The sequence below is a fragment of the Caretta caretta genome, chromosome 11 (assembly GCF_965140235.1).
Source record: "Caretta caretta isolate rCarCar2 chromosome 11, rCarCar1.hap1, whole genome shotgun sequence".
Classification (NCBI taxonomy): Eukaryota; Metazoa; Chordata; order Testudines; family Cheloniidae; genus Caretta; species Caretta caretta.
In genome coordinates, this window is record NC_134216.1 from 65485761 (window position 1) to 65508563 (window position 22803).

At 44.7% G+C, this 22803-nt stretch overlaps 1 protein-coding gene across 1 annotated transcript in view; it reads right to left on the reverse strand.

Annotated features, from left to right (window-relative positions):
- Positions 1–17103, reverse strand: part of ACADL (acyl-CoA dehydrogenase long chain) — a 32074-nt gene extending 14971 nt beyond the window's left edge. Inside the window, exons 1-5 of the mRNA XM_048869575.2 lie at positions 16977–17103; positions 12183–12344; positions 5753–5890; positions 5138–5302; positions 4067–4133 (exon numbers count right to left, since the gene is read on the reverse strand). Of these exons, the coding sequence (XP_048725532.1) occupies positions 4067–4133; positions 5138–5302; positions 5753–5890; positions 12183–12344; positions 16977–17053 (609 nt within the window). The 5' untranslated portion in view covers positions 17054–17103. The remainder of the gene's footprint in view (positions 1–4066; positions 4134–5137; positions 5303–5752; positions 5891–12182; positions 12345–16976) is intronic.
- Between the last annotated feature and the right edge of the window lie 5700 nt (positions 17104–22803).

A 22803-nucleotide genomic window follows, 5' to 3' on the forward strand; every position in this document is an offset into this window, starting at 1 on the left:
CAGAGAGGCAAACGGCCGCTCTGGGTCAGAGCCCCAAACATGCCGCTTCTATGATGAGCTGCATGCCTTTTTTGGGGGTTCAGCCACCATTACCCCAGCCGTGTTGTTTGACTCCTTCAATGGAGATGGAGGCAATACGGAAGCAGGTTTTGGGGAGAGGATGATGAAGCTGTAGATAGCTCACAGCAAGCAAGTGGAGAAACCGGTTTTCCCGACAGCCAGGAACTGTTTCTCACCCTGGACCTGGAGCCAGTACCCTCCGAACCCACCCAAGGCTGCCTCCCAGACCCGCCAGGCAGAGAAGGGACCTCTGGTGAGTGTACCTTTTAAAATAGTATACATGGTTTAAAAGCAAGCATGTTTAATGATTAATTTGCCCTGGCATTTGCGGCTCTCCTGGATGTACTTCCAAAGTCTTTGAAAAAGGTTTCTGGGGACGGCAGCCTTATTCCATCCACCGTGGTAGGACACTTTACCACACCAGGCCAGTAGCACTTACTCGGGAATCATTGTAGAACAAAGCATTGCAGTGTATGTTTGCTGGCATTCAAACAACATCCATTCTTTATCTCTGTGTTATCCTTAGGAGAGTGATATCATTCATGGTCACCTGGTTGAAATAGGGTGCTTTTCTTAAGGGGACATTCAGAGGTGCCCATTCCTGCTGGGCTGTTTGCCTGCGGCTGAACAGAAATGTTCCCCGCTGTTAGCCACGGGGAGGGGTGAGGGGGTAGCCACATGCTGGGGGGAGGCAAAATGAGACCTTGGAACAAAAGCACATGTGCTATGTATGTCATGTTAACAGCAAGGTTTACTGTGAAAGAGTGTACCCATTGTTCTATAAAATGTCTTTTTAAATACCACTGTCCCTTTTTTTTCCCCCTCCACCAGCTGTATGTTTCAAGGATCACAGGATCTTCCTTCCCAGAGGCTAGTGAAGATTAGAAGGCAAAAAAACCGCACTCGTGATGAAATGTTCTCTGAGCTCATGCTGTCCTCCCACACTGACAGAGCACAGACGAATGTGTGGAGGCAGACAATGTCAGAGTGCAGGAGAGCACAAAATGAATGGGAGGAGAGGTGGCGGGCTGAGGAGAGGGCTAAAGTTGAAAGGAGGCAGCAGCGTGATGAGAGGAGGCAGGATTCAATGCTGAGGCTGCTGGAGGATCAAACTAATACGCTCCAGCATATGGTTGAGCTGCAGGAAAGGCAGCAGGAGCAGACCGCTGCTACAGCCCCTGTGTAACCAACCGCCCTCCTCCCCAAGTTCCATAGCCTCCTCACCCAGACAGTTATCCCCCTATTTGTATGATGAATTAATAAAGAATGCATGAATGTGAAGCACCAATGACTTTATTGCTTCTGCAAGCGGTGATTGAAGGGAGGAGCGGAGGGTGGTTATCTTACAGGGAAGTAGAGTGAACCAAGGGGCGGGGGGTTTCATCAAGGAGAAACAAACAGAACTTTCACACCGTAGCCTGGCCAGTCATGAAACTGGTTTTCAAAGCTTCTCTGATGCGCACCACGCCCTCCTGTGCTCTTCTAACCGCCCTGGTGTCTGGCTGTGTGTAACCAGCAGCCAGGCGATTTGCCTCAACCTCCCACCCCGCCATAAACATCTCCCCTTTACTGCTTGCTGTGCGCTCCACAATATCTGTGAGAGTAATAACAGTGGGAATATTGGTTTCGCTGAGGTCTAACCGGGTCAGTAAACTGCGCCAGTGTGCTTTTAAATGTCCAAATACACATTCTACCACCATTCTGCACTTGTTCAGCCTGTAGTTGAACAACTCCTGACTACTGTGCAGGGTGCCTGTGTACGGCTTCATGAGCCATGGCATTAAGGGGTAGGCTGGGTCCCCAAGGATAACTATAGGCATTTCAACATCCCCAACAGTTATTTTCTGATCTGGGAATAAAGTCCCTTCCTGCAGCTTTTGAAACAGACCAGAGTTCCTGAACATGCGAGCGTCATGTACCTTTCCTGGCCATCCCACGTTGGTGAAATGTCCCTTGTGATCCACCAGTGCTTGCAGCACTATTGAAAAGTACCCCTTGCGCTTTACTCGCCGGCTTGGTGCTCCGGTGCCAAGATAGGAGGGATATGGGTTCCGTCTATTGCCCCACCACAGTTAGGGAATCCCATTGCAGCAATGCTATCCACTGTGACCTGCACATTTCCCAGGGTCACTAACCTTAATATCAGCAGATCTTTGATTGCGCTGGCTACTTGCATCACAGCAGCCCCCATGGTAGATTTGCCCACTCCAAATTGATTCCCGACTGACTGGTAGCTGTCTGGCATTGCAAGCTTCCACAGGGCTATTGCCACTTGCTTCTCAACTGTGAGGGCTGCTCTCATCTTGGTATTCATGCGCTTCAGGGCAGGGGAAAGTCAGTCAAAGTTCCATGAAAGTGCCCTTACGCATGCAAAAGTTTTGCAGACACTGGGAATCGTCCCAGACCCGCAACACTATGCGGTTCCACCTGTCTGTGCTTGTTTCCCGGGCCCAGAATCGACGTTCCACGGCATGAACCTGCACCATTAGCACCATGATGCCTGCATTGCCAGGGCCCATGCTTTGAGAGAAGTCTGTGTCCATGTCCTCATCCCTCTTGTCACCGCGCTGACGTCACCTACTCGCCTGGGTTTGCTTTGCCAGGTTCTGGTGCTGCATATACTGCTGGATAATGTGTGTGGTGTTTAATACACTCCTAATTGCCAAAGTGATCTGAGCGGGCTCCATGCTTGCCGTGGTATGGCGTCTGCACAGAAAAAAGGCGCGGAACGATTGTCTGCTGTTGCCCACACGTATCCGGGAGCCCATGACAGACAACATGGAGAAATTCTCTATTGAGACAATAGCAGCAGAGCAGAGTTGCAGCGGAAGTGGCGGATGACAATGGTTAGCAGTCCTACTGCACCATCTGCTGAAAGCAGTATGGCATCTGCATGGAAAAAAGGCGCAAAACGATTGTCTGCCATTGCTTTCACGGAGGGAGGGGCGACTGACGACATGTACCCAAAACCACCCGCGACAATGTTTTTGCCTCATCAGGCATTGGGAGCTTAGCCCAGAATTCCAATGGGCAGCAGAGACTGTGGGAACTGTGGGATAGCTACCCACAGTGCACTGCTCCTTAAGTCGATGCTAGCCACGGTAGTGAGGACACACTCCACCGACTTAATGTGCTTAGTGTGGACATATGCAATCAACTGTATAAAATCGATTTCTAAAAATAGACTTATATATCGACCTAATTTCGTAGTGTAGACATACCCTTAGTCTACCTGTTAACCACTACACCCTGTGGTCACCTATGATTCATCGTTTTTAAAAAATTTTACTAAACCAACTATCCCATTACTCAAAAAAGAATCAAGTACCGGGACAGATCTATAACACTAAGAGGTTTTTAGTTTTAAAAGTTTTCAACTAACAGCAGTGTCATTTAAAGGTTTTTAGAATGACAATCGCCCACTTCAATCTTCTTAATTCTTTGTATTAGGGATTAAATGAGATGGGTACACGCTGCCAGCCTTATAGCAGCTCAATATGTGGTTGGCATCTAATATGGAATTTATCCCATACACTGAACAATACATTCACTGAATAAAGATTCCATTTTTATGTTGACGCAGTAAAGGAATAAAGGTTTTAGTTTGTTTCCCTCAACTGACGGGGGAACGCATAGCAGGGTGGCTATTCTGCTACCAACTCCACTGAACTGAGAAACAGTCTGGCCCTTGGCTATATTGTGCAGCCTGACTATACCAGTCAAGGAAAAGAACAAAAATCTTATGATCGGGCTGCCTTTTTGTTCTCCAACAAAAGCTGCAAAGAAGAGTCTGCTCTGCTGATTGACCCATAAATTGTCAGCATCATAAGCAGGATGGCTGGGTAACACGAATTCTTCTATAAGATGTAACTCATAGAAAAGGAAAAACATAGGGGTAGAAACACTAAATTCTGGGAAAGCAGCTGTAGAATGAAATAAATTCTGTCACTAACTGGATGAATTCAGTACCCAAGCACCATAAGTCAGAGCACATCCATTCACATACCTTACTTCCATTCAGAATCCAATCACTTCCATCCTTTTTTGCATATGTTCGTACACCCTGCAAATCACTAAAATTGATTGGCAAGAAAAGAAAGTTATTTAAGAGAACAATCCAGCAGTGGCATGAAGTTCACATTTAAAAAATAATCCTAGTATAAAATAATGAAGAGCCTAGAACTCCCTGTGGATAGCGCTACGTACAATAGGATTCAGGGATGTATTAAAAAGGGACGAGAGAATATTATGGAAACCACAAGTGTGTTATGTCTATGAATGATGAATCTCTGCATCTTCAGTACAGCACATGGTTCTACTTCACTTTCAAAGTGAGATACCGTCTCACAGCCGAAGTACCATGTGTACAAATAATATCTATTAGCTCTGCAGCATCTTATGTTGACATGGCCCACCAATTTAGGGCTGCCCCAGAAAGCAGATATCAGCCACTCAGCTTGGCACCCCCCACATATAGTTAGAGGTCAGCTTATGGTTCTCATGCAGAGAGACTTTTGCTGTCTAGGACCAGCGGGGACACAGCATAGAAGGCACAGCTCCCCACTGGGCTCCCCTCTGCTTAGCAGATTGAAGAGAATAATCCTGAATCAGTAATCTACCCAATAATCCTACTGTCTGCCCTTATAGGAATGGAGTACAGGAAAGAGAACTCTATCCTATACAGGATTCAGGGACAAGGAAATAGGCCCTCTTGCCAAATTCTGACAGCATTATATGGAATAAGTCAAGCCTCCTTTACTAAGTTATTACATTTCACATTAAAGAATGTCCATGCAACAAGTAGGCTAGTGACTGTTTATGGAGAATCTAAAACAAACACAAAACCCTATTTGTCCTAGGGCTGATGACAAGTTCATGGGTTTGGAACAGGCATCCTGAAATGACAAAGCATAAAACAGCAATGCATAATTAAAGGTTATTTTTGTGGTTCTACCTATTCCGGGCTACTGCCTAATCAGTAAGATGGTCATATAACTATGAAACGCAAAGTTTTTACACAGTGAGATTAGGTAAGCAACATGTATGTAAAGCCCACCTGTTATCCTTTCCGCCTTACCTGCCAGCCCCAGGTTCTGTCATGGCTATAGCACCAATACGTTTGCCTGCAGACATTTCAGGGATAAACCGTTCAATCTGTTCTTCTGAGCCATAGTTTGCAATATAGGGCATGACAATATCTGAATGAAGGCTGAATCCTGGGCCAGTACAATTAACATACATCCTTGAAGAGTAAAAGTAAACTTTAGAGAAAATGTGACAGTGATTGATCTGTTGAATTTTACACTGTTAAAACCAGAGAACCAAAACTCAAAGAAATGTACACTAAAAGCCCTCAAAATGACTAACACAATTTTAACTTGGGACATCCATGTTTTTATTTATAGAATGTACTTTCACTGCCAAACCATTGGCTCACCCACCAGTCTAAGGAGAACATTTCCCCTCCTCTCCCAGCAGTCCTAAAAATATACTACTATGATATTTAGTAAAATCATCTGAAATATCTAAAGTAGGGGGTAATTATGCCTGTCTAAATTATCACTTCTGTGAAAGGAAAAGACTATTACGGTCTGTGAACACTCTCCTTACAATAGGAATCAGGAAATCATATGAACAAATACAATCTTTTAACAATACCAACTGGATTCTTGCTGCAGTGTCTTGTACTTACTGCTCCTCCCAGACCACTGCTGAAGAGAGCAGATCCCCTCCAATGCCACCATGTTTTTCTGATATATTGACACCCAGCAGTCCCTGTTGTCCAGCTTTTTCCCACAGCTCCCTGCTCACTTGGCCAGCCTTCTCCCATCTGCAAATGATACAGGAATGAGAAGTTAGTGGAATTCCCCTCCTATTTGCCACAGCTGCTGTTTTACACCATAAAATCTGCTACGAAGTTTCAGTGCTTAAGAATAAGACTTTCAGTCTCAGAAACCAATCTACAACACATGAGGTAACATAAAACAGGCATGTGTATTTTGCCAGCTGGGGAGAGGTAGGCTCCTTGGACTCATGCAATGTACTTAGGATCTGTAGTCTCCCAGTCTATGCATTAATGATTAAGTTGCCACCACAGAATTACATGCAGTATGGTAGGTGGTAAAAAGCTAACTTCTGCTTCCAATTTATAACCTGCAATTTCCTTAACTTTTATACCTGATAAATTTGCGGAACACTACCTCAGATGAGTTGATTTTTGTGGTACTTTGATAAATTGATGTAAAATAGTTTGGTAAATTGACAGCAGAGGAGCTTCTGGTGATAGTCCTTAGATTTTAATTCGGAAGGAGAATTAAAGAGTCATGGCAGAAGTTCCCTATCTGTGAAACTTTCTCCCTCAGGCTGTCTGCGAGAGCCAGAGTTGGATGGACTTGAAGATGCAGTGCAAGGCTCATCTTTTCAGCCACACAGACTAGTTTGGAGGCCTTTTATCAGCTGCAACTGAAATGGATGTAAAGTATAAGCAACAGACACTTCACTGAGCAAGCAATTTGAGAAAGTAGTAGAAGAAATATCAAAGAAACAGCGTTTTGCAAAAGCAAGATACATTACACTATAAAACACTGCATGTGCTAGAAGACTTAATGAGATCCACACCTTCCTACTTCTTTGGATGATACTTTTCCTTGGATTATTAGCTTAAATTTGAAGGATGAACCCATCTTCATGGAGAGCAGAGATCTCCAAACTATGAGGCACGGATGAACGTTTGGGGGAGGGAGGGGGGTGGCAGGGTGTGGCCAGGCCCCACAGAGGCCAGGCAGGGAGTGCCACCCAGCCCCACTGTGCCCCAGCCCCACTCCTGGCTTTGGCCCCTGGCTCCTGCTCAGCCCCCAGCCACGGCTCCCAACCGTGACTCCACTCCAGGCCCCAGCCTCAGCCCCAGCCCTAACTCCACTCCCAGCCCCAGCCCCTGGCCCGCAGCCCAGCTGCAGCCCCACTCCAAGCTGCGGCTCGCAACCACAGCTCCGTGAGGAGAGACAGATCATAGTATAGGTAAGGGGGGGTGGGGTGCAAGGTAAAAAGTTTGGGGATCACAGTCTTAGAAAGACATGCACGGATGGGCTGTCCCACTGGTTCTTTATCCAGGCAGTTCAAACTACTCTTCAATCCCTCCCCCACTTCAGATAGCCCACATAAGTTTCTCTCCCAAACACTCCCTGTGTTTTTCATTCACTCCAAACTCTATTCCTTCCAAGCAACATTTGCGATGAGCTCTCATACCTCCAAATCATGCCCCCCCAAACAAAAACAAACAAAAAAACCACACATTTTCCACAATGCCTGTGTTTGCTAACATACACAGTAGCCCCTCCATGTCTGCCCAGCCACTTACTATGCGTTACCATTAAACCCATTTGTTCCTTTACAGTCGGATTTTTCAAAAGCATCTAAATGCTGCAGGTGCAAAAATCCAATTGGCCTTATCTTCCAGGGGGAAGAAAGGATGTTACTAACTTGAGGTAAAATCCTAGGGAAGACAAGGCAGTAGATCAATTTTACACAAGCTAAAGACTTGTCTTCCCTAGGATTTTACCATGCATTAGCTAGCTTGAGTTAAGAATGCATTTTTTTCCCTAGTGAAGACGCAGCCTTTGAAAATCAATAGTCCTAAGTCACTTAGTGTGTGATTCCATGTTGACAGATGTTTGGCTGCATGTGTGTTTTCTTTGTGTGCTGCCCCAGCCCTATGCAGACAGCTGGCACAGCAGACCTCGACCAAACCACCCAATGAGCACAAGATCAGTTAAGGGACAAAGGCACCCAGCCAGGCTTATTGTCAATGAAGCCCGGTACTAGTATCTCGCAGACTCCACCAGACCACTAATACACTTATGCCCGTAACAATGGACCAGCTCAGTGAACGGCGGGACTTTCCATTCCTCCCCAGGTCAGGCAAAGATAGTCACTCTGAGCTACATCTTTATACCCCAATACAAACAAGTTAGTACTGCTCCTCTGACATAGTTACAGCGCTGTGATGTGGCTAGTTATTACCCATTACCTTGCACATGTTGGTTCTATCAAAACATTTTTATTTCGAACTGTTATCCTGACCTTCTCTTAGGAGGGGTCAGTGTGTTCCTGTTATCCTTGGGGAATGTTTTTGTACCATACTTGATACTGGGATGTTCTGGTACCACCTGATATCGGGATGTGTTTGCGTGAGTACTTTGACTAGCACTTCTTAGGCATGTGTATTTTTGCAATATTAGCCCTGTTGCCAAATTCTGTAAGCAGGTCCTGCCTCAGACCAGGCCTCTGATACAAGGGCTGATGTCTCAGGCTCTATTCCTACTACAAGGTGCTTTTGAAAATCTGACACCAAGCTCTTCAGGGCAGAGACTCTGTGTATTAAGAACATAAAAGCTGCCATACTGGGTCAGACCATGGTCCATCTCACCCAGTATCTATCTCCGACTGAAGCCTGTACCAGAGCTTCAGTGGGAATGTACTGAACAGGGCAATTATGGAGTGACCACACCTGATTTCCTGGCTTCTGACAGTCAGAGGTTTAGGGTTGCCCCTAGCATTGGGCTGTGTCTCTGCCCATCTTGGCTAATGGTCGTTGATGGATCTATCCTCCAGAAACTTATCCAGTTCTTTCTGAACCATGTTACACTTTTGCCCATCACAACATCCCACATCAGTGAGTTGCACAGGTTAGTTGTGCATAATGTAAAAAAAAAAAAAAAAGTACTTTCTTGTTTGCACTAAATCAGCTGCCTATTAATTTCATCAGGTGATGAGTGGTTTTTGTATTGTATGAAAGGGTAAATAAAACTCCTCTATTCACTTTTTCCACATTCTTCATTTTATAGACCTCTATCATCATTCCCCCCCGCCCCGTTGTCCCTTTTCTAAGCTGACTAGTCCTTATCTTTATGGTCTCTCCTCATATGGAAGCCATTCCATACCCTTAATCATCTTTGTTGCCCTTCTCTGAACCTTTCCCAGTTCCACTATACCTTTTTTGAGATGGGGTGATCAGAACAGGATATTCAAAGTGTGGGTACATCATGAATTTATATAGTGGTACTATATTTTGTCTTATTTTCTATCCCTTTCTTAATAGTTACTATCATACTATTAGCCTTTTTCACCACTGCTGCGTGTTGACTGGAAATTTTCAGAGAACTATCCAAGGTGACTCCAAGATCTCTTTCTTGGGTGGCAACAGTTAATTTAGAACCCATTATTAATATGTATAGTTGGGATTACTTTGCACTTATCAACTTTGAATTTCATATGCCATTTTGTTGCTCAGCCACGCAGTTTTGTGAGATCCCTCTGTAACTCCTCACAGTCTGCTTTGGACTTGAATAATTTTGTATTGTCTGCAAACTTTGCCACTAACTATTCACCCCCTTTTCCACATCACTAAATTACTCTACTGGAAAGTGCCATGTCCATCTATAGTTTTACATAAGTAACAAATAATAGCTGGAGGTTACAGGGACTGGCATATAAGTTTTAAAGGGACATTGTCACCTTGAAATCTAGTCAGTTGCAAAAAATAATTAAAGTAGTGTCAGGTTCTACACCTGCCATAATTCCAGTACAATTTTTTTTTCTTTGGCTTTACAGACATTTTCCCATTTTATAAGTGTTTCTTTCCCCTGTTGCAGTGTGAAAAGACCCATGCTAGCAACAGAGGGAAAGTGACTGACTTTACAGAGAAGGGGAACGTGACTACCCATAAAGCACTCTCAAACGTACAAAGTAAATTTAAAAAAAAACCTCTCTTCTAATCTCAGTTATATTAGCAATTGGTCTTACTTGTAACAGTAAGAAGTGAAAATTTCAGACATGAGAATGATTTTAAGTTGATGGAGTTTTATAGTCTCTATTTGGTTTGGTTGAATGGCATTGCTCAGTAACTATAAATGGAAGAAGAGAAGCTATATTAAGCCCCAAGGGAAGGGATCATCTTTTTGTTTGTGTCTGTTCAGGGCTTATCTCAGTGGGATACTGGTCTATGAGTAAGGCCCCTTGGTGCTATGGTAATACAAATAAATAATATTTGTTTGTGAAAGTTTGTAGCATTCTCTCACGTTTATCTTCTGGAGATTGTACAGAAACAGAACAGTAATTACAGACAGAGAGAAATTCCAGGTGGAGGAGTTGGAGAAAGGAGGGGGAAGGAATGAAATAAATGTGAAAATATGAAATATATTAAATCCACTTTTTTATTGTTTGCTTTCCCAGTCCAGAACTAATACAGTTGCTTAAATCTTTGGTTGGAAGATGGTCCCTATTGGAAAATGGGACAATATACTGTTTATGGTTTTGCAGACATGCACTGTATCACCATATCTGAAGTACAGCTAGCCTTCTGGGCTAACTGGCTAAATTTAAGCGGGAGAACACCATCCCATATTTCACCCCATTACCCTCACTACCAGAATTAAAGGCAACTGTTTGATATTAACCCGCTAAGTCTTGATTATCTTGAAATTAATTCTGAAATGAAGCTGCTCTCCTAGAGCCATACCCTTTTTTTTTTCCCAAACAGTTTTCAAAACTGGAATTTGGACTAGGAGATTACAAAACAAAAATACACTAAGGATCATGCCTGAAACAAGCTAGCTACACCAAATATAGCAATGGAACTATGAGGGGGATGAATAGATCAGGGGACAGGTAACTGAAATCTTTCACTTCTAGACTGCTGTTCCAGCCCTGGCTGGGAGCAATGCAAAATCATTACCATCTGGTGTCTCGGTTGTGACCTCTAGAAGAGCTAATTTTAGGACTGGTCTACACACAAAATTGCACTAAAATAACACTCTTTTAATACACATATTTTGTTATTTTTGTGCAAATGTGCGTGTGTAGACACTTATTTCAACTAAAAGTGTCCTATTTTTACTGAGCTAAAACAGGGTTGTTGTTTTAACCAACTTCATCTTATTTTAATTTAGCTATTAAAACAACAAAAACAAACCCACTTTAACTCAGTCAGAATAGAACACTTTTACTCTGAAGTAAGAGTGCCCACACAGAGACTTGCACATAAATAAAAGTGAATTAAAACTGAGTTAGCTGTTTTGGGGCAAGTTTTTGTATACACCAGCCATTAAGTCCACTTTTCAGGGGACAGATATCCACAATATAAAAACCAACACAACTAACACCTTTAGATTGTAAGCTCTTTGGAGCAAGAGCTGGTCTTCTTGTTCTGGGTTTGTAGAGTGCCTAGGATCCTGGTCCATGATTGGGACTCCTAGGCACTATTACAATGCAAATAATAAAAAGTGATAATACTGAAAGCCTCAGCAACGTTAACGAAGAGATTAAACTACCTTTTCATCCCTAGAGGCAAGGCAAACTTCTACAGAAGTTGCATTTTACTGTCTTCTGCATTTGTTCCTGTAAATAATGAGCACCTAGCTCAGGGGTGGCCAACCTGAGCCTGAGAAGGAGCCAGAATTTACCAATGTACATTGCCAAAGTAATACATCAGCAGCCTCCCATCCGCTCCCCCGACCCCCTCTCCCAGGGCCTCCCACCCACCAGCAGCCCCACCAATCAGCACCTCCCCCTCCCTCCCTGCACCTGTTTTGTGGTGTGCAGGAGGCTCTGGGGGAAGAGAGGGGAGGAGCGAGGGCATAGCAGGTTCAGAGGAGGGGGCAGGAAGGGGTGGAGAGGGGGCAGGGCCTGTGGCAGAGCCAGGGGTTGAGCAATGAGCACCCCCCGGCAAGTTGGAAAGTTGGCGCCTATAGCACCAGCCCCGGAGTCGGTGCCTATACAAGGAGCCACATATTAACTTCTGAAGAGCTGCATGTGGTTCCGGAGCCACAGGTCGGCCACCACTGTGTTAGCTAATCAACCTGGCATCCTTTCATGAGAAATACAGAAAGTGCTTCTTTTGTTTTGTTTTACAAATATAACCATGTACTTTTTTTCTTCCTTCAAACATGTGATGTAGGAGATATGCAAACCAAGATATATATAATATACAAGCCAATAATACAATTTTTTTAAAATTAAAATAAACTCTACCGTTTGCTTGTTATACTCAGAACATTATTCCCAGAGAGTTCTGTGAAACAGCCTGGAATTAGTAGGCAACATAAAATATCCGAACTATATCTTACTCTGCATGATAAGGGACCACTGCTTCCTGGAAGAATTTCCTCACACTTTCCCTGAAGATATCATGATCCGAAGAGAAGATCCTTCGAGTTCCAATATCCATTAATGTTTTAGCAGAAGACGTTTCTTGACGTACCAACTCATGATTTTCAGTCTGCAGACACCTAAAAAGAGACAGTCAGAGCAGTTGTCAGGAATGCTATCTAACTTTTTTAAACAGTTAATGCCTATCTTGGTCAAATACTTGTGGGCACAATGAATGGCACTGGCCTTCCAAAAGAACATAGGAGCAGAAGGGAACTCCTGGGTCACCAAGTCCAGACTCCTGGTATTGCAGGCAAACCCTGCATAGAATTCTGTTCATAAATTTTCAACGCGGAAGTTTAATAGACTTCAATGGACATTTGGCCATTATGCTACTTGGCGTGATTGACAACCAGAAAAAAAAAAAAAACGAGATCAGTACAGCAAGAGGTTGTTTCAGGTCAACTTTGACATGCATTCGTTACAGCTACACAGACAGGCTTGAATGAACCATTCCAAAAAACACACTGATGCAGGGCTAAGGTCCAACAGCAGCAGTCCCTCACTTTCAAATTCAATCAATACCATCATCGTTCAATATTAAATTACAAATAAAACTCAACAATTAAACTCTGCTGCTTCTTTTGCCATCCATGCTCAGGGTCTAACTGATCATCCTATCTGGGGTCAGGAAGGAATTTTTCTTGGAGTCAGATTGGCAGAGACCTTGGGATTTGGGGTTCTTTTGCCTTCCTCTGCAGCATGGGGCGCAGCTCACTCGCAGGTTTAAACTAGTGTAAATGGTAGAGTCTCTGTAACTTGAAGTCTTTAAATCATGATTTGAACACTTCAGTTACTCAGCCAGAGGTTAGAGGTCTATTACAGCAGCGGGCGAGGTTGTGGCCTGAAATGTGCAGGAGGTCAGACTAGATGATCATGATGGTCCCTTCTGACCTTAAAGTCTATGAGTCTAACTGGGTTGTGCAGCAAGAGCCATCCCCTCCTCCCTCTCTGATAAACAGAGCTCTAAAAATAAGAGGCATCATCTTTTTAAAAAGTTCAAAAGTGAAACAGCACTAAACCTCAGCTGATAAACCCACAACCACAAATACATTTTAAAAAGTAGAGAGACAAGGTGGATGAGTTTCAGAGTAGAAGCCATGTTAGTCTGTATTCCCAAAAAGAAAAGGAGTACTTGTGGCACCTTAGAGACTAACAAATTTATTTGAGCATAAGCTTTCGTGAGCTACAGCTCACTTCATCGGATGCAGAGGCAGAGGCATCCGATGAAGTGAGCTGTAGCTCACGAAAGCTTATGCTCAAATAAATTTGTTAGTCTCTAAGGTGCCACAAGTACTCCTTTTCTTTTTAAGGTGAATGAGGTAATGTCTTTTATTGGACCAATCTTCTGCTGGAAAGAGAAACAAGTTTTTGAGCGACACAGAGCTCTTCTTCAGGTCTGGTAAAGGTACTCAGAGCTAAATACAAGGTGTTTTTGTCTCTTCTTTTGTGAGCTCATTCAAGAGCATAGTGATTGTCTGGTTTCACCCACATAGTTATGAGGTGTTATTAGAGAGGAAACACCCACCCCCTGCCCAACCTCCCCAAGGGCTCACCATCAGAAGCAAGCTCCCCACAGACCAGGGCCCACCAACTCAAAGCGGCAGCAGACCCTGGCAGAACAACAGATGCAAAACCTGCAGACATACCTCCACTGCTACAATGATCAACACCCTTTCCCCCCCCCCCGAGACGCCTTTCAAGATTCATGGATCCTACACGTCTATTGCAACATATGGTATACCTCATCCATTGCAATAAATGTCCGAACAACTACTTGGGTGAATCAGATAATCACTACGTTCTCAAATGAACTCACAAAGGAAAATTATAAAAGACAAACACACCCTACCACCTGTGGGTTAACGCTTTCACAAAGTGATCACTCTATATCTGACCTGTCAGTCCTCGTCTCAAAGGAAACTTGCACAACACTTTCAAAAAATGAGCCTGAGAGCTTAAATTCATAACTATGCTAGATACTAAAATTTCATGGACTGGACACACTGGATTTATGGCTTATTACAACAATCTGTAACCCACTACTCCCCTCCCCCTTTTTGTCCTATGACTGCAGAGGTGTTAATGGGCCAGTCCACCTCAACCAGTGGTACAGGGCCCCCTGGGGGGCCGTGAGCAGGTTTCAGGGGTCCGCCAAGCAGGGCCAGCATGAGACTCACTGGGGCCCAGGTGAGAAAGCTGAAGCCCCAACGCATGGGTCTGAAGTCCGAGGCCTTGAGCCCCAGCACCCAGGGCTGAAGCCAAAGCCCGAGCAGTTTAGCTTCATGGGGGCCCCCAAGCAATTGCCCCGCTTCCTACCCCATAACACAGGTCCTGGCTTTTATATGCAGAAAGCCAGTTGTTGTGCCACAGGTGGGCCATGGAGTTTTTATAGAAAGAAAAAGGTTGAGAACCCCTCCTTAGACTACGTGCTAACTACCTACACTAAACAATATGTTTACACAGATTGTACCTTGCATGTAGCTGTGACATTCTGAATACCTTTCCCAGATCCAAAGAAGAGCTCCCTGTAGCTCAAAAGCTTGTCTCTGTCACCAACAGAAGTCAGTCCAATAAAAGATATTACCTCACCCACATTGTCTCTCAAATATTCTGGGACCAACACGCTAGTACAACACTGCATATTTTAAAAAATAGCCAAGGAGAGGCTAACAGCAATATCCGGGGTTTAAATGACCAAAATAATAAAAGGTCCCTCCAAAGATTATGGATAAGATTTTTATCTTGACAGACATCACTTTATAGTAGTTATCCCATGAATTAGTCTCTTTGGGGTTTTTCCTTTTTGGTCAGTATCTTGTTTTACAGTACAGTCTTGCTAACTTACACATTTTTAAAAAAGAAATCTTGCTGCTTTCACAGCAAAGATTTGTCAAATGGCTGAAGTAAAGTTCTGTAGTTTAATGCTGTGATTCTTTTTAAGTACAAATGCCACAGTACACTAGGAACTGCATAAATAAAAGCAAGCTACAGTTAGCAGAATGGACTCTCCAATACAGACTAGTTTGTTCACCTTGGGCCCAACCCTCCGAACATTTATTACCAAGCATGGTGCTCGAGACTGTACAGAGTTGCACAAATCTCAAGCACGACATTCAATGGTGTTTGTAGGATCATGCCCTTATTGGCCAACCTGTAATGCAGTGATTGATCCCGACATTGGTTTCAAGCCTTACACAGGATTTGAAATGTAGGAGGTAGTATATAGGTTATTGTAATGACATTTGTATGCAATACATTACTGCAATCTATTTATTCTATATTTTGTATTTTTTTCCAAACACAAAATAAATATACCCCAACCCTATACACACACATACAAACCCCAACTAAAAAAATAAAAAATAAAAAAATAAAACCATAGGGTTACATTTTTAAAACTAAACTAACCCCCCCCCCGGGTAGTCATGCTGGGGGACAGAGGCTGTATTCTGCACTGTCATGGGATGGTCTCCAAGATCTAACAGGTCTTTTCCTCCACTCTCCTATGATCCTAAATCACAAAACTTTAGAATAAAAGGAGATGTTGGTGTGTTACCCACAACTACATTTTCAACTTTAAAGATCTACTGAATGTATTTTTTAAAATTCTTAGCTTTTAGACATGTGTACTGTGTACCGAGCTCAAGGTGGGCACACTCAAGAGACTAATTATATAAATAAAAATCTCAAATAATTTGGGGACATGAGCTTCTTGAAAGATTTTTGGGTGAATTCTGACTGTGAAAACAACAAAGTTTGCCTGGGTGTAGCTTTGTCATTATCTGAAATCGCCATGCTGGCAGTATCTGGACCAAAGGTCACAGCTACTTTCCTTCTAAAGAACTGCCTTCACGTGGGAGTTATTCCGGAGAACGTGCTAAAATTCACACCCCTACCTTAATAAAAATTAACCTTCAAGAGTAGACAAGCCCTAAGAGATGCAGTGTGACAGAGAATCCAACAGAGAGGCACAAAATAAGCAAGCACCATTAGGAGGAGAGCGGAGACCTGAGCACTCCCAAACTTAGGACAACTTTGGATCTGGATGGGGACTTCACAGCTGGGCCACAGCCAACGCCAAAGCCTGATCCAAACCCATCCCAAACCAGGGAGAGCCCAGATCACCCCAAGACAAACCTTGATCCAACCTATCCAAAATCTGTGGGAGCCCAGATCCCTAGCATTATTCTGTCTGTTCATATACCCTTGTTTACGGTATGGTTCAAAGACCCTGGTCTGGGCCCTGTTGCACGGCAGCTGTACACACTACACACATACTGTACACAGCACACACACAGAAATAGTGCACGCGCACACTGTACACAAACAGTACACAAAGAACACACTGTACACACACACATATCGCACACGCACACTGTACACAGTCACTACACACCGAGCACACTGTACACCAGCAATATACACTACACACAAACAGACACACACTGTACACACTACACACAAACAGACACACACTGTACACACTAAAAGAAAAGGAGGGAGTGGCCGGCACCCTCCATTCATTCGCGGCCGGAGCCGCCCGGCTCGGGCGCCCGCCGCTCTCCCGCCCAGCGGAGGCTGATGCTCCGCCGAGCCTCGGGCTTTCCCCAGCCCGCGCGGCCCTGCCCCGCGGAGACCGGGAGGCCCGGCTGCGGCGCTGGCTGAGCCCGGCCGCCGCCGCCGCCGCCTCCCGGCCCCGGAGCGCTCACCTGGCCGGCGGCCGGGCCCCCAGCGGGCAGAGCGGCCGCAGGGCTCGGCTCAGCAGCAGCAGCCGCCGCGCCGCCATCTCGCCGGGCCTGGCTGACGGAGTGGGCCGCCCGCTGGGGCGCCCTCTCGCGGGCAGCGCGCACCCCGCCCGGCTGGTGTGTAACACGCCCCGCACACCCGCCCTGCCAGTGAGCAGCACACGAAGCTACACCCTCTGCCAGTCAGCAATACACACAGGCACACAACCCTACACCCCCTGCCACTGTGCAACACCCATACACCTAGCCACACACAGCTGCCCGGCCTGCCAAGGTGTACTCCACACAGCCACACAATACCTCCCTGCCTGTGTGATGACACCTACACCTCCTGTCATTGTGCAACACACACATACCCTGTCAGTGTGTAACACACACCCCCTACACGTGTGCAACCCCCACAGCTACTCACACTTACATCTCCTACCAGAGTGCCTAGCCCCCTGCCAGTGTGAGACACAGCACCTGTCAGTATGCAACACACACAGCCAGCCACACCCCATGCCAGCCTGTGACACGCACACCTACACCCCCGGACAGTATGCAACACACACAGCCACATATTAGGGTTGGCACCTAGCTGCTTATTGCACTGCCTTGCTGGTCAAAAGATTTAATGTGCCAGGATTTATTTTCATTTGTGACACATTAGAGCACTCTTCAATTCACACTCCCATAGTCTGGGCTGCAGTGCCATGTTACGATAAGGTAAGAAAAAAACAACATAAAAATACATTTATTGTGTGTTAAATGGTCAAAATAACATTTCAGTAATAGCTACAGTCAACACTAAGATCCTTTTGTTAGTGGGGGTGGATGCTGGTTTTTCTGCTTCTTGGAGGTGGCAACCCTAGTGGAATGTCAGAACCACAACACACGGAGAGCCACACAGCACGCCTATCTCTTCTACCAGTATGAAACACATACAAACATACATACCCTCACACTGAGCTAAAACACACAACTTACCCCTGAGAGTGTGCAGCCCACACAGCCACATACCTCACTACCTGAGTTGGAAGCAAACACGGTGAGCAACGATGTACGCTATGCACACCTTGTCAGAGTATGCAGCACACACAGCCACACACATCTCCTTGCCACTGTGCAATGCGCACATGTATACATCTGTCATAAATATAAAGGGAAGGGTAAACACCTTTAAATCCCTCCTGGCCAGAGGAAAAACACTTTCACTTGTAAAGGGTTAAGAAGCTAAGACAAGCTCGCTGGCACCTGACCAAAATGACCAATGAGGAGACAAGATACTTTCAAAGCTGGAGGGCTGGGGGGAAACAAAGGGTTCTCTCTGTGTGTGTTTTTTTGCCGGGACCAGAGCAGGAATGCAGTTCAGAACTCCTGTAAAGGGTTACTAAGCAATCTAGTTAGATATGCGTTAGATTCTGTTTTGTTTAAATGGCTGAGAAAATAAGTTGTGCTGAATGGAATATAGATTCCTGTTTTTGTGTCTTTTTGTAACTTAAGGTTTAGCCTAGAGGGATTCTGTGTGTTTTGAATCAGATTACCCTGTAAGGTATTTACCATCCTGATTTTACAGAGGTGATTCTTTTACTTTTTCTTCAATTAAAATTCTTCTTTTAAGAACCTGATTGCTTTTTCATTGTTCTTAAGATCCAAGGGTTTGGGTCTGTGTTCACCTATGCAAATTGGTGAGGATTTTTATCAAGCCTTCCCCAGGAAAGGGGGTATAGGGCTTGGGGGGATTTTGGGGGAAAAAGACATTTCCAAGTGGGCTCTTTCCCTGTTATATTTGTTAAATGCTTGGTGGTGGCAGCAATAAAGTCCAGGGACAAAAGGTAAAATAGTTTGTACCTTGGGGAAATTTTAACCTAAGCTGGTAAAAATAAGCTTAGGAGGTTTTTCATGCAGGTCCCCACATCTGTACCCTAGAGTTCAGGGTGGGGAAGGAACCTTGACAACATCCCTACACTGTACCATGACACCTCCTTGCCAGAATGGGCAGCAGGCACGCAGAGAGCCACAATACACACACAGAGAAAGAATACAACCCAACACACAGCACTTCCCTGCCAGAGTGTGCAGTACACAAACACAGATGCATTTCTTGCTAGGGCTTGCTGACTCATTTTCTTTCCCATTCTTTGTACTAATTGGGAATTATTCCATTTTGTCTGTTGAAAGGTTTGCCAAGAGCTCTTGGATTCGCCTTACTGCCAGACCCTTTAGCTCTGGTTGGTGATCTCTTGGGGCTTGTTATTGCTGATGTCTGAGCTAAGCATTTTTGGAAATCTGGCCACTTCATTTAAGTGCCTAAATGGGAGCTATTAGGTGCTGAGCTCCGTTGAAAACCAGGCCCCATGTGCATTGTACTTATTTTATTGTGTGGCACATAGAGATGCTCCTTGACAGGTGGTTTATAAATGTATTTCATTATAATGTCTCCTTGGACCACATTATAATTCCAGAAATGGAGCTGGAACGTTTGTTAATTCACTTACGAAAAGCTTTTCTATTACATAAGCTTATGCCTCTTTCCTGGTTATGTGTCTCCAAATCCGCTGCAAAGTAAAAAAAACCTAAATATTTAGAGGCATTCCTTCTGACAATTAGTCCTGCAGAATAAAATATTTCTACTTACGAAAACCTCTGGCACAATAGGGATCCATGTAATCAAGTGCACTGCAGGCTTTTGTAACTACAAATCCTTTCTAGTACATCTAAGCCTATAATAGGCTTATAATAAAACATCTGTATGTTTTTGTAATGTAAATATTTTAAAACTTTACATTGTTAAACTGAGAAGGAATGACAAAAGGAAGAGAGACATAGCGGGCGAGACACACAAAGGGGAGAAGAAAAGAGAGGATAAGAGTCAGATGGGGGGGGTTATTTTAAGTTATCCTGAATTGATATTATTTCAGGCAATTAGTGTACAAAGGTTCTGTAACCTTGCTGAGCCATAATTCTACATTTATTCCTCAGATAAAGAATACCTGCCAGAGTCTGCTCTTGGGGTCCTGTTTTGAGGAATTTTAAAATGTAAAGAACCACATCTTTCATTTTAAAAAAGGAAGCATCTAATTCTTTTTCTTATTAGGATTGCATTGAAATCATAGAAGTGTAGGGCTGGAAGGGGCCTCGAAAAGTCATCAAGTTCAGCCCCCTGCACTAAGGCAGGGCCAAATAAACCTCAACCATCCTTGATAGGTATTTCTCTAACCTGTTTTTAAAAGCTTCCAGTGATGGAGATTCCACAAGCATCCTCGGAAGCCTATTCCAGAACTTCACTAACCTTATAGTTAGAAAGATATTAGAAAAAAACTAACCTAAATCTCCATTGCTTCAGATTAAGCCCATTAGTTCTTGTCCTACCTTGAGTGGTCATGGAGAGCAATTGATTACTGTCCTCTCTATAACAGCCCTTAACATAGAATCATAGAATATAAGGGTTGGAAGGGACCCCAGAAGGTCATCTAGTCCAACCCCCTGCTCGAAGCAGGACCAATTCCCAGTTAAATCATCCCAGCCAGGGCTTTGTCAAGCCTGACCTTAAAAACCTCTAAGGAAGGAGATTCTACCACCTCCCTAGGTAACGCATTCCAGTGTTTCACCACCCTCATAGTGAAAAAGTTTTTCCTAATATCCAATCTAAACCTCCCCCACTGCAGCTTGAGACCATTACTCCTCGTTCTGTCATCTGATACCATTGAGAACAGTCTAGAGCCATCCTCTTTGGAACCCCCTTTCAGGTAGTTGAAAGCAGCTATCAAATCCCCCCTCATTCTTCTCTTCTGCAGGCTAAACAATCCCAGCTCCCTCAGCCTCTCCTCATAACTCATGTGTTCCAGACCCCTAATCATTTTTGTTGCCCTTCGCTGGACTCTCTCCAATTTATCCACATCCTTCTTGAAGTGTGGGGCCCAAAACTGGACACAGTACTCCAGATGAGGCCTCACCAATGTCGAATAGAGGGGAACGATCACGTCCCTCGATCTGCTCGCTATGCCCCTACTTATACATCCCAAAATGCCATTGGCCTTCTTGGCAACAAGGGCACACTGCTGACTCATATCCAGCTTCTCGTCCACTGTCACCCCTAGGTCCTTTTCCGCAGAACTGCTGCCTAGCCATTCGATCCCTAGTCTGTAGCTGTGCATTGGGTTCTTCCGTCCTAAGTGCAGGACCCTGCACTTATCCTTATTGAACCTCATCAGATTTCTTTTGGCCCAATCCTCCAATTTGTCTAGGTCCTTCTGTATCCTATACCTCCCCTCCAGCGTATCTACCACTCCTCCCAGTTTAGTATCATCCGCAAATTTGCTGAGAGTGCAATCCACACCATCCTCCAGATCATTTATGAAGATATTGAACAAAACCGGCCCCAGGACCGACCCTTGGGGCACTCCACTTGATACCGGCTGCCAACTAGACATGGAGCCATTGATAACTACCCGTTGAGCCCGACAATCTAGCCAGCTTTCTACCCACCTTGTAGTGCATTCATCCAGCCCATACTTCCTTAACTTGCTGACAAGAATACTGTGGGAGACCGTGTCAAAAGCTTTGCTAAAGTCAAGAAACAATACATCCACTGCTTTCCCTTCATCCACAGAACCAGTAATCTCATCATAGAAGGCGATTAGATTAGTCAGGCATGACCTTCCCTTGGTGAATCCATGCTGGCTGTTTCTGATCACTTTCCTCTCATGCAAGTGCTTCAGGATTGATTCTTTGAGGACCTGCTCCATGATTTTTCCAGGGACTGAAGTGAGGCTGACTGGCCTGTAGTTCCCAGGATCCTCCTTCTTCCCTTTTTTAAAGATTGGCACTACATTAGCCTTTTTCCAGTCATCCGGGACTTCCCCAGTTCACCACGAGTTTTCAAAGATAATGGCCAATGGCTCTGCAATCACAGCCGCCAGTTCCTTCAGCACTCTCGGATGCAACTCGTCCGGCCCCATGGACTTGTGCACGTCCAGCTTTTCTAAATAGTCCCTAACCACCTCTATCTCCACAGAGGGCTGTCCATCTCTTCCCCATTTTGTGATGCCCAGCGTAGCAGTCTGGGAGCTGACCTTGTTAGTGAAAACAGAGGCAAAAAAAGCATTGAGTACATTAGCTTTTTCCACATCCTCTGTCACTAGTTTGCCTCCCTCATTCAGTAAGGGGCCCACACATTCCTTGGCTTTCTTCTTGTTGCCAACATACCTGAAGAAACCCTTCTTGTTACTCTTGACATCTCTGGCTAGCTGCAGCTCCAGGTGCGATTTGGCCCTCCTGATAACGTTCCTACATGCCCGAGCAATATTTTTATACTCTTCCCTGGTCATATGTCCAACCTTCCACTTCTTGTAAGCTTCTTTTTTATGTTTAAGATCCGCTAAGATTTCACCATTAAGCCAAGCTGGTCGCCTGCCATATTTACTATTCTTTCGACTCATCGGGATGGTTTGTCCCTGTAACCTCAACAGGGATTCCTTGAAATACAGCCAGCTCTCCTGGACTCCTTTCCCCTTCAAGTTAGTCCCCCAGGGGATCCTGGCCATCCGTTCCCTGAGGGAGTCGAAGTCTGCTTTCCTGAAGTCCAGGGTCCGTATCCTGCTGCTTACCTTTCTTCCCTGTGTCAGGATCCTGAACTCAACCAACTCATGGTCACTGCCTCCCAGATTCCCATCCACTTTTGCTTCCCCCACTAATTCTACCCGGTTTGTGAGCAGCAGGTCAAGAAAAGCGCCCCCCCTAGTTGGCTCCTCTAGCACTTGCGCCAGGAAATTGTCCCCTACGCTTTCCAAAAACTTCCTGGATTGTC